At 46.3% G+C, this 12,489-nt stretch overlaps 1 protein-coding gene across 9 annotated transcripts; it reads right to left on the bottom strand.

The window, feature by feature from the left end:
• Positions 1-2,279: 2,279 nt before the first annotated feature.
• LOC127753160 (uncharacterized) lies at positions 2,280-10,591 on the bottom strand. Of its 9 annotated transcripts, none has more exons than XM_052278627.1 (5): positions 9,862-10,591; positions 3,370-3,423; positions 3,180-3,281; positions 2,591-2,729; positions 2,280-2,480 (listed from the first exon to the last, which is right to left on the bottom strand). In XM_052278627.1, the coding sequence occupies exons 1-4, from the start codon at positions 10,270-10,272 to the stop codon at positions 2,619-2,621; spliced, it is 678 nt and encodes a 225-aa protein (XP_052134587.1). In that variant the 5' UTR covers positions 10,273-10,591; the 3' UTR covers positions 2,280-2,480; positions 2,591-2,618. The 9 variants fall into 9 exon arrangements, 5 of the variants coding, with proteins under 5 accessions (XP_052134587.1, XP_052134588.1, XP_052134589.1 ...); XM_052278628.1 differs by having other exon boundaries at positions 2,591-2,707; XM_052278629.1 differs by having other exon boundaries at positions 2,591-2,699; positions 9,862-10,001.
• Between the last annotated feature and the right edge of the window lie 1,898 nt (positions 10,592-12,489).

Genomic DNA, 12,489 nt, shown 5'->3' with positions numbered 1-12,489 from the left:
AAAGATGCGATTGAAGCAATAGATGGTTCACATATTCCAGTGGTAGTGCCAGTGGATGAAACTATTAGCCACGCATGCTGCCATGGATATACATCTCGGAATGTGCTAGCTATTTGTGACTTTGACATGAGGTTTACCTTTGCGGATGCTGGTTAGCCAGGTTCTACACATGACTCGCGCATCCTCAGTCATGCATTGGAAAATTTTCCTTCATTTCCCATCTCTCCTACAGGTTTAAATGGTTACTTCATTAATTTTGATATTTGTACACTAGTATTATTATTTGCATTACTAACTTAGTTTTATAGGAAAATATTATCTCGTCGACTCGGGTTATCCAAACCGAATAGGTATCTTGCACCTTACGAAGGAACCACATACCATATACCAGAATTTCGGCATCGTTCAGGACCTCCTCAAGGAAAGTACGAGGAGTTCAATTTCTTATATTCCTCCCTTCGAAATGTTATTGAAAGGTCTTTTGGAGTCTTGATGCAAAAGTGACGTATTTTGACGGGCATACCAAGTTTCTCACCTACTACTCAGAAGCATATCATCATGGCTTGTCTTGCTTCGCATAATTTCGTCCGTGATAGCAATTTACGTGATAAGGAGTTTGAGAGATGTGATACTGATGTAGACTACTTACTACAAGATACAAGTGACACAACAGCCGATGAGAGTGCAGATGTAGAGAATGATGATACCATGAATACTATTCGTACTAGGATAGCTGATGCTTTGGTTAGTTAGTGTTGATGGCCGTTATCGATCAGTTTTGACCGTCAATATTACCAAAATAGAGGAGAACTAGCGATGCTTGCAATGCATATATATGTTAGAATAATAATATTCCACTAGTATTAGGTTTACTAATCTTTTGCAGAGAATAACCATAAAGTGGAGGAGAATTGGCATCAACACAACGATAAATCAATCGGACGATATCGAGAACCAGACTTATATATGAATGGGCCAAGAACTCATAATTAACACGATAAATTGGGCCAAAATTCACAAGTCTAAGAAGTGAAGCAACGGAGGAGGCCACTTGCCGAATTTGGGTCAGGTTGGGCCGCCCCCGGTTCGGCCGAACCTCCCCTAGCGCCGTTGGATCCAGGTTTTGGCTGGACGGTGTGGATCACTTCCCGATGACGGTTGGAGGGAAATTCCGACCATTCCAACTGCCAGAACCGTCATTGGCAGCCTATATAAGGACTTCACTCTCTTCACTTCAACACACACCTCAAGCAAGAGTTCTCTGCTTGTGTGTCACTCTACCCTTGGATTATTAACCCCTTCTTAGCCTTTGATAATCACAAGTAATATATAAATTATTAGTCAAGTTCTCTCTACATGATCTTCCCACGGGATAAAATAAATACGATACCCTTAGAATACTCTCGGGTGAAATGCTACAATGGTATATCCGTGGGCTTACGGATGAACTCTGTAACCTACAATGGTATATCCGTGAGCTTACGGATGAACTCTGTAACCATAATATACCAGAAATATTTCTATGCCATTACTGGAAATTATATTTCTAGTAATGTCGTTAAGAAATACCAACAGTTAGTGCAAGAGGATGATTGTTATTTTGAGATATGGCATCATTGTATGAACCATTTATCTTTTGTTCTGTTTATGTTGACCATATTACTTTGATGTATGAAAAACTTATATATATTTTTCTTTCCAGATTAGCCATTAAAATACGTAATATTGAACGGGTTAGGTTTTCACGAGTAATTTGCATATAAATAGTTCCACATGCATTTAGGGGCATTACAGGTATTTCTTCTATAACCTATAGTTTCACAGCTGCTCTAACCAAACGGTCTTCTGCTTTTCCCACAGCTGATTTTTCACAGCTGCTTTTCCACAGTCCACAGCTCACATCAGCTTTTTCAAAAGCCACGGCTCAACCAAACACACCCATAATCTAAGAGAACTTTCACGTGACTTCAACATTAATTAAATGGAATAGCAAGAAATCATTTTGATTTAATTGGACAAGCCCAGATAGCTGCATGAATGCTTGCTTTCCACATCCTTGCCAGGCTCAAATACATATATCAATTAGGCCACCGTGATTAAAAATCTCACCTAGTACGTCAAGGAAAACATTTGGAATTGCACAAAATTTGTATTGCAGTTAAAAACCTTTGTTCTGCACCTTAAGATTCCAAAGTGAACAGTAATTTTATTGTGTTTTTAGAGGTAGGTGTTGTGGTATTCCAAATCTATTCAAACAGACCTGCAAAACCTATAGCTATTTTGAAACAAAGTGTAATAGCAGAGCAAATTGGAACTGCACGTACATCTCACCGATGAGGTGATCTAGCAGAGAAAAATGTATCCAATTGGTTTATAAAAAAAATCAAATATGTAATCAGTACCGACACTTTGCTAGGTGCGCGTGATATGCTCACAATCACCTGCAAATCATAATGCGCATGCTCATCATAATTCCAAACCTGCGACCAATCAAGAGAAACATGATATAAATTAGGATGGCTTTGCTCAAAGCAGGACGGGAACGCCTAACACAGTTGCACAAATTGAATAACAGTTGCACAATACTCACTTCTACTGGTCACCCCAATCAGGATCATTTACAGAACCTGAGGCTGGGGGCCTTGGTGTCCTGCAGAGCTGTCAAGAGCGGACTGCAGAGATATGAGGGGAAGACAAATCTGTAAACCTAGGATGAAAAAAGAATTTACCTATTTGGATGTGACAACCGACAAATTGATGAGGTTGGGGACAACCGCCAATTGAAATGTAAACGTAACATCAGTATGATAGAATAGATTTTGGCATTTTAATTAAAAATATTGCGAAGTGGAGTTATTCATATGAATATGAAAATACTTGTTGGGACTAATTGAGCAACCATATTAGCTATCAACAAAACAGATTTTGCCTCAACCTGTAATGGCTGAAGCGGAAGTAGACAAATTTGATGTCTTTACAAGTTTGCATAATTATTCGGAATGTGAGGTACATTTAGTACAAAAGCTGAATTGGATGTTTGAACGATATAAAAAATCAGTGAACTTTGGTGAGATCTCCTCGTACCAACTCTCACATTGCAAGGTAGTAAAAACAGATAATGAAACTGAAACTGCATATAGCTATACAAAGTGCAACATCAAACTAAATCCAAGCCAGACCTGTGATGCCTCCTCTGCCCTATGTGTTGCTTCAGCTGTAGCTCTTGTAGGTGTGGTTGTCGGCAGAGCTGGAAGAGTAGTGGGCGGCAGCAATGAAATAGCCTGCAATATGAAACAGAGGAACAAAAAAACAGCAAATTGAGTATTTAGACCATTGCAAATTAAAGCTGAGAAAGGTCTGAGTATTTACTCTCCTAACAATTCTTTTTGAAGATCCAATCGTAGGAGGAACAGATGTTGCTCCCTGAAAACCAAAACATCCATTCAGGATAAGAACCTAAGTAAGTAAATATGCAACAGTTAAGGTGGAACTGGGAAAAAAATATTATTAGAGCCTTAGAGGTTAGAAGCAGTACATTGCAACTAGCCTGAATTTACCACTAAGAGATTTACTCTTTTGAACAATTCTAATAGAAATATCACTAGTCCATTAAACCTGCATAACCATTAACAAACAAACACCAAACATTAATTTTCTGATTCATGGTGTAACTAGTACATTCTTTCATGGTGAATCTAACGTACACCCTAACAGACATATAAGATGATATAAAAGAGATTGGGAGGTATAGGCTTGCCTCCATGCGTGGCTGTCATGGCTTGCATCCCTGCCATTGCTATTGTTTGGCTAATTGCGTCATCCAGTCGAACCAAAAGTAGGTGCTAGAAAGAATCAAAAGCTCATGTCTCAGTGCGCCAGTAACGGAAGCAAAACAAACCTAATGGAGTATAAATAAAGGGGATTTTTCTTTTTCACCTGAGCAAAAGAAAGAAGGGAGGGAAGAAATCAACACAAACCTGTCCTCTAGTCTCCTCATCACCTCCAGTATACTGGCCGCAGTTGATGGCTTGGAGGCGATGCACCAGGAGGCGTCGTCCTTCACATGGGTTGCTCAGGCTTGTGAAGGGGATCAAAGTGACGTCAGGGGAGGAGAGTCGTTGACCAGAGCAGGGGCGGAGGTGGAGTCATCGCGACGGAAATGCGGGCGCTGGTGACAAGTGACAGATCGAACGCACGCGAGTTTGACTCGTTCCCAGCAGAGAAGCCAGAGAGAAAGGATGTTTGCCGGCTCGGCTCAAGGCGCAGCGCGACGAGGACACTTTTGCCTCTCGGCTCCACACGAGAAATGACACAGACACGACTCCCATAGTTCCATCTAGATCTCTGCCGCCGCTTTTGCCTCTCTCCTCCCCCATGGCCCCATCGTCGCTGGTGGGAGCGGCGGTGGAGGCTGCTCCTACCGCATCGATGGATCTCTTTCGAATGGTCCTCATCATGACGGATTTCAAAACCTACATATTGTCCGGTCTGTTGAGTTGTGATCCAAATTCATTTGCATATAATAAAGGCCAGCTTCCGCCGGAGCGAAGCGGAGACCCATCGCCAGAGTCTTGGACCGGAGCATTGAGACGGTTTCTGAAAGGCATATCTGTTGCCCTAATTAAAGAACAATCGTTCCTGATTCCTGTTCACACCACTGGGGTGTTGTTACCACTTACTAAACTCTGAGGAACTTCCAAGGATATAGAGTTCCATTAATCCTTATATGATGTCACTCTCAAATATTTTATCCATCATTTCATCCTCTTGGGGTTTTCTTGATACTGTCCTTCAGAGAGATCTCATCTTGTTGAGTGATACTGTGGCCTAACCATTTCTTACTTCGTTGGTTAGCCATCCCTTTCATGGGCTTGCAATCAGGTATTGTAGCTCAACATACTGTGATGAGCTAGAAAAGAAACTCCAGGTTTCTTGTGACATAGACAGATATACAAGTTAACTTGCTTTTGAATACTCAAGATGAATCATAGGAAAAGAAAAACAGCCTGACTCATACTTTAATCAACATTCCCTTTTCCTTACATAACTGCCATAAAACTTGTATGTACAAAGAAGAGTACTACAAATTTAAAAACTTGTGGACTGCTGCTGTACTTGATAAGTAAAGGTCCCAACTGGTACTGCAATTGCTTCCGTAATTCTGTCCTGGTTGACTTGTTCCTTCAGTTCCTACTAGCTGGAGTTTCACCGGAAACGTTGCTCTGCGTGTTAATCTTTGAAGGAAGAATGACGACCCTCTTGACAGCTGTAGCAGGTAAGATCTTCTTGCTCAGGGTGTCGCCAGGCTATAATTCACTGCTGGATTTCCGGATTGGAGCAATGCGAGGTGCATTCCTAGAGTCGGCGGCAGTCTTGTGACCTGGTGCTGGAGATAATTGTTGCGGGTGCTGTTGAAGGAATGAACTGTCTCTTTGTAGTTGTAGTGAGTAGTTGTTTTTTTCCTGGCATTGCTTACCCTGCTGGTGCTGGTGCTATAGGTTTGAAGCAGTTGCTACTGGAACAATGTGACCTGTGGTGGTACCCTTAACGATAATCCGTTGAGGTGGAGGTTGCACATTCAAGTGTCGATTCGGATCCTTTGCTTTTCCATTGTGCCTGATCTGGATTTGGCCACGTTGTGCTGAAGCTGCGACAACTTGAAGAGTCGGGGCATTGGGCAACCTTCGGATAAATGGTTTGTCTCCCCACAGTTTAAACAACGATCTCGGAAGTGGAATATCTCTAAAACAGTGTCCTGGCTTACGACAGCTGAGACAAAATAGACTTGGTTGGTCCCGAGGTGCATGCTTCTAGTTATGCATGTTTCAATTTCGTGGTTATTTGTCACGCCCCGATTTTTATTTGGGATTAAAAATTATTTAATAATGCATTTCTAGAAATTAAATTAAAATTTAAATCAACTTAATCAAGTTAAATAATGAGGGAACTAAAAATTTCCTTTAAAAATCATGGCCAGAAATATTATTGCAAAATTTTCCATGCTCTAACTTACTCTCTGAAATTTTCGGAGCTCAAGAAATAATTTTAATGATACAAACATCATTAAACCAATTAAATAAATTGAAAACCGATTTAAATCTCCTTCTTTGCACTTGGGCCGCTTTCGGCCTGAGTCTCCTTTCCTCCCTCCTTCTCTCCTAACGCAGGCCGGCTCGGCCCACTTGCCTACTCTTCCTCATAAAGTCTACTTCAATCCCTACCCAGTTTCCTCTCTCTCTTCGACAAGTGGGACCCTAGGCCCCACCTGTTAGCTCCTCCTCCTACCTGCAGCCGGCTGGCAACAGCCATGGCTGACGAATCCGCCCCATGTTGTGGCCGGTTCCGCGCCACCCCGAGCGCCCACACCTGACCGCGGGACTGCGTCGCCCCACAACCCCGCTCTCCTCCCCACTCCCTCCGCCGATTCTGCCACCACCCCGAGCCGCATTTCCCGCCCACGTCGCCGGCATCCCCGCCTCCCTCAGCCACTCCCGTGCTCACACCGGCCCAATAAATGCCGCCCTCGAGCTCCTCTCTCCCTTCTTCCAATTTCCCGAGCTCCCCGTACACGACCTCGAGCTCCGTCGCTCGCCGGCCCTCTCCAGCCGCGCGCCACCACCACTCCCGCCGTCACCGCGTCCTGTCGCTTGCGCCACCGTCTTCGCTAAGCCGCACCGCACCACGGCTTCACCGTCGGAACCACCACTCCGCTACTAACCCGAGCCGCCACCGCCTATACCGCCTCCGATCAACACTTGCCGCCGCTCCGAGCCATTTCCGGCCTCGCTCCTTCCTCCCTCGGCTTCGCAGCGACGAGGGGAGGTCCAGCGTTCGCTTCTTGTTGTCGGGAACCCACTGGAGCTCCATCCACCTCGCGCACCGGTGAGCTCCACCATTCGCCTCTACTCTAGGCGGTACTCCCCGCTGCTTCGAGCCACCCCTTCCTCCACCTTCTGCTGGTCTTGGAGGTGCTCAGCCGCCTTTCCGCATCCACCGGGCGTCGCCGGAGCTTCATCTACGCCATTTCCTCTCGGGGTGCCGCCGCCTCTCCTCGCTGTCGGCCGTCCTCCTGCGCCGCCTCCTTGCCTTGTGCGCTCGGTGAGCACCCCCTTCATCTCCCCTCCCTTTTCCCTCTCTCTATTGCCTCCCGCACGTTCCACCACGCCAGTGGTCGTCGCCGGCGACCATCGGGCCGGGTGCTGCTGACTCCCGGCCAGCCTCCCGGCGCCCGCTCGCCCGTGGCCGTCCGATTCACCCCGAGGTGTATCCGAGCCGTCCACGTGGCATCCCCTCTCAGCCCCGTGTCGGTGCCTTCGTGGTGCCATGTCAGCGCCACATCGTCCTCCCCGTCCGCCGTGGCCACCAAGTGGCTACCACGTGGTGCGCCCGTAGACCGGTGCGCGCGTGGACCCGGTCCACCATGTGCCCGCCTCCTTTGAGTCACCGCTAGGTGGGGCCCGCTTGCTGGCGCCACCTCTCCCCCCCCCCCCCATCGGGTAACGTCATAATTCATTTTAATTGCGCAATAAATCGATAATAATTCTAGAAATTCATTTAAATGGCTCAAAACTTGTAAAATTCATAACTAATTCATACAAACTCCAAATTGGGCCATTCAACTTGCAAAATTAATCTAAAATTAAGCTCATGTTTGTTTACTTTTATGTACTGTTCATTTGGCTTTTATTAGAGTTTTTCCTTGTTTTCCGTGCCAGTACGTAGATTCTGTCGTTTCGGATGATCACGATCGCGAGGAAAAGAGTTCAGAAGATCAAACTAAAGAAGCAAGGCAAGCCACATATTCCCTTTGAGCATGTTGAACCAAATTTACAAATGTTTTACCATTTACAAATAAAATTGCATGTTTTGCTAATTACATGGGAATAGAGTTTACCTATTTGCTTGCTTGTGCCATGTTTACTTAATATCCGTTCTTTATCAAACTTGGGAGATGATTTGACTAGCTTATGTCACTTATATTGACCTTGCTAGAATTATGTAATGCTTAGCCATGCGTAAATACCACTAGCTTGCATAATGGGATAATCACCTTGTATACAGTAGCATCTTGATGAGCTGCGAGCTCGAGATATCTGGCCATGTTTCATTGGTCGTAATTATTCAACTAAAATATGGCTTAATGGTGGGCTGTGGGTGCATGGTTTTGCTGGTCGCACCCATGGCAATTAAGGACCGGTTCTCGGAAAACCCTGGAAGACTAACAGTGCTTACCACAAGCAAGAATGGGCAACTGCTGGACTTGTAGTATAGCTTTCCTCTTTCTGACGTACCGAGACAATGATGAGCGTGGAGTATGGATGGGCCCTGCGATGGCCTTTGCTGCTTCCGGATTCACCTAGGCTCAAGAGGTGGCTGCCTACCTTGGTTATAAAGGTAGGGGCAAAACCTGAAGTGGGTATGATTGGTCAGGGATTATGCGAAGGGTCTTTTCACAATCACTCGACATGGTGACGTGTCTGGCCAGAAGCGGTAACATGGTGGATTGTGTCTTGTTGGTACAGCTGTGCACCTCTGGCTAGAGTAAAACTACTCGAATAGCTGTACCCGCGGTTATGGGCGATCGACTAGAATCACCATGATTAGTCCCACTTTATTAATTACTTGACGTAATGAACCGGTGTAGTTCAGGAGGTTTGGTTGGTCCTGTTCAACATGGTGTAGCGTTGTTCAGTGGAGATTTAATCTTGCCTTAGTTAATTAACAGTTTTACTATTTTAAACTAGAAAATGTTTTCAACCACCTTGATGCAAATAGTCGCAAACCCCTCATCTCCCCTTGCACGAATGCATCATTGGTATGGCTTGCTGAGTACGGTGGTTATATTCAGCCTTGCTATTATTCTCTTTTCAAAAATGTAGTGCTCTAAGCTAAAGACGAAGTTAGAGGACCAAGGCTCATACCCCAGTTGAGTTTTGCCTGTGGAGTGGAGCTGAAGCCCCGCTAGGATCCCCTTTTCCGCTGCTGCTGCTGCTTTCTTTTCGGTGTGAGGACTAAGTGTCTCTGCTATAAGTATTTACGCTTTATTTACGTTTGGATCTGTATATTTACTTGTTGTTTTGTATACCCTGGCTGATTCCTGGACAAGGACCTCATACACAAAATAGTCCAGAAATTTGGGCTAAATTTCTAGGCGTGACAACTATGCTTAGGCAGGAGCAGAGGTCTGATACAACCGGGATACCATGTGAGAAGGTGATGAGAGTCATGATTCTTAGAGGTCAACTTGGTCAACGGTGAATCGGGACTGCACTCAGGGAGGAGTTGTGGTCCAAACGGTCAAGAATGGCGGGTGACGAAGTTGGATACGAGATGACATACGGTGGATGGACACCATGTGAGAGAGATCTTTGCAATGGACTTTATGAGGTGTGCGTGTAAGCGTCGGTGTTCGCGAAGTAGATTGGAAGAATTTGGAATGGAGTATATGGTGCTACAATGCTTCGAGTTACTGTAGTATGCAGTAGGCATATATATATATATATATATATATATATATGTATGTGCGTGCGTGCGTGTGTGGGGGGGGGGGGGGGGGCGCGTGTGGTATATCTGTATCTATATATCTTAACTAATTAAAATATTCCGATTTTTCCGTTCGTCACAACACGCACGAACGCGCCTTCGTCCGTCGGCGGTGCGTCTTCACCCCCAGCCCCCGAATCCCAATCGCTCTCAGATTTCAAATCACTCTATGCACCCCAAAAAATCAACCACAATCATCACAAAATCTTCCCAAAATCGACACAACCAAATCACTCCCCCCCCCCCCCCCCACCAAAAAACATCAACCACAATCATCACAAAATCACAAAGTAATCATCAAAAAAACAACAAACCTACATCACAAAACTTTTCTCGCCTTCCGCCGGATCCGCCATTGGCCATCGCCACCGCGGCCCTCGGCCGTTGCCACCGCCGCCCTCGGTCGTTGCCACGCCATCCATCCGTGGTCGCCGCCACGTCATCCATCCGTGGCCGCCGCCGACACCATCCATCCGCAGCCGCCGCCAACGCCACCGCCGCCGCCACCGCCGACGCCACCACCGCCGCCACCACCGCCGCCGGAGGGAGAAGATAGATGGCGGAGGGAGCCACCGCTGCCCTGGGAGTGGCGAGTCGGAGAGTGGAGAAGACACGCCGCCGTCGCTGGGGCCGACGCCGCCGCCGCTGGGGCCGCGGCCCTCCCTCCCTCCAGCCAGATCTGTGAGGGAGGGAGGGAGGGAGAGGAGGGAAAGCCGCCTCCGCCACCATCACTCCCTCCTCCAGCCGGGTCTGGGAGCTAGGGAGGAGGAACGCCACCTCCGCCGCCTACGGTGGCCGCCTCCACCATCGCTCCCCTCCTGTGGCCTGATCCAGGAGCGGGGAGAAAGGAAGGGGAGGGGAGAGCCGCCTTCACGCCGCCGCCTGCCGTGGCAACCGCTGCCGCCCTCCCCTCATCCGGTCGGATGGCGCGCCGCCGTTGCTGGTTGTGGGAAAGCCGCGAGTGGCGGAGAGACGGGGAGACGGAGAGAGCGACGAGAGATAACTGAGGCGGAGAATTCTAGAGAAGGGGATAAGGTTCGAGAGAAGGTGGGGTCCACGCTGATTTTTTATGTACCGTGCGATCGGATTGATTGTTTTCATATTTTTAAAATGTAGCTACATCGCATGACGCAATCTTCATTATTCTCAATTGGTTAGCCCGACAAACATGTGACCGATAAGTCATGGGTTGAGTCCCATGATCTCTTTGGTTTTTTTGCTGGTTTTCTTCTACCTTTCCTAACCTTTTTTTTTGAAAAATTTCCTGCTGTATTTTTTTCAACACTTTATCACCTTTTCTTATTAACAAAACCGGCACATGCTACATCTGTTTTTTTAGATAGATCACGTCATTAACCGCTGGGCACACGTTTGATCATTCGTCTTATTAAAAAAATATATAACTATCATTTATGTTGTTTTGAGTTGTTTTATCGCTAAAAGTATTTTAAGCACGATTTATATCTTATGCATTTGCATAAGAAAAATGATCAAACATATGCCTAAAAGTCAACGACGTCATCTATTATATAATATAAGCCATTTTTTTTCATAAATCGTCACTTATAAACTGCTATAGGTGCCTTTTTTTAGACACAGGGTGTTCGAGTGAGAAAAAAATTACACAAATCCAAAACCCAGCCAAACGTCGATATAAATGCACCACCAACGTCTCCTACGCCTCAATATGTTTCACAAAACCGGAAGAAGCTCAATTCGAGCATGCTCTATCCAAATCATATATTGATGCCTAAATCAATACAGCAGAACATGCTAGATCGATGCCTAGGTCAACAAAGTCATCCTATCTAAAAATTGAATCAAACAGAAAAGATGTGAATTATTGATGTCCCAGTCCCACAAAAGAAAAACTAACTTCTCAAATCCACGACATGTTGAGGTCAAATATGCTGCCGTTGCTTGCCCGAGGCCGAGGACGCCACCGCTCCCGCTACCTGGCAAGGCCAAGGCCGCTGCACATCGAGGTCGTCGCCACCTGTGCCAATGCCGTTGCCTCTCCCGTCACCCGACGAGGTCGAGGTCGCTGCTTGCCGTGGTGAGGCCGTCGCCTCTCCCGCTGCTCGACGAGGCCACTGCTTGTCGCTCATGCAGAGGCCGCGCCTCTCCTGCTTCTCGACGAGGCTGATGTTTCTGCTCACCAGTCGGGGCCACCACCGCAATTGTTGCCGCTCGCACTGTGTTGCTCGCGTGTGGAAGTAGGAGAGATCGGTTGTGGGAGAGAGGAGAAAGAGATAAGGAGAGAAGTGGTGTGTGGCTATGGAAGAAAGAAGAATAGATAAGGGAGAAGAGAAAAAGATAAAGTTGGATCTGTCCGCCCCTGCTTGCCGCATCCATCTCTCGCCGTAAGGGAAGAGGGGGAGATAGAGCGGCGCGCCGGTTGGGGGATGGGAGGGGGAGAGGCACCGGGCGGTGGGGGTGGGAGAGAAGGGGCAGTGGAGGGGGAGAGGCGTCGCCGCCACCGTTGAGAGAGAGGGGGTGGGGAGGGGAAATGATTTTAGAGTTAGGGTTTAGGCTGTTGAACTTTTATATAGGTCGGAATCAATCAGGACCGTCCATCAGATCGTATGGCTACGGCTTCTCCCGCATCGGGCCGAACGCCATTCCCATGCCGCCCACACAGAATAAGTTCACTTTAGGTCCCTTAAGTTGTCCCCGATTCTGTTCCCATGCCGTCCACACTATTGGGCTATATCATGTAAAACTAAACCTTAATCATATAATATTTTTATATCTATTATATTTTTTTACAACGCACGGACATTTTTTTCTATGTCAAAAAAATTATTTTAATTTACAGAACTAGTTTGCTCTATTTAAGCTTTTTAAAAATTGCTAAAATTTGAGAATAACTTTTCCTACTTCATTTTGAATTATTTTTTGCTAACGGAATTAAAGGAAAATTAATTATATATTTTTATCTCTTGA

The sequence above is a fragment of the Oryza glaberrima genome, chromosome 10 (assembly GCF_000147395.1).
Source record: "Oryza glaberrima chromosome 10, OglaRS2, whole genome shotgun sequence".
In the NCBI taxonomy this organism is placed as follows: Eukaryota; Viridiplantae; Streptophyta; class Magnoliopsida; order Poales; family Poaceae; genus Oryza; species Oryza glaberrima.
This window is presented reverse-complemented; position numbering and strand designations above follow the sequence as displayed.

Bases quoted from the DNA above. Each gene is read 5' to 3' on its own strand.
- LOC127753160 (XM_052278627.1), bottom strand. From the start codon at position 10,272: ATGGTGGCGGAGGCGGCTTTCCCTCCTCTCCCTCCCTCCCTCCCTCAC. The intron at 3,424-9,861 runs GTAGGTTTGTTG...TTTGGTTTTCAG, and splicing joins GGCGAGAAAAGTTTTGTGAT to GGAGCAACATCTGTTCCTCC. The intron at 2,730-3,179 runs GTCTGGCTTGGA...ACATCCAAATAG, and splicing joins GGGCAGAGGAGGCATCACAG to GTAAATTCTTTTTTCATCCT.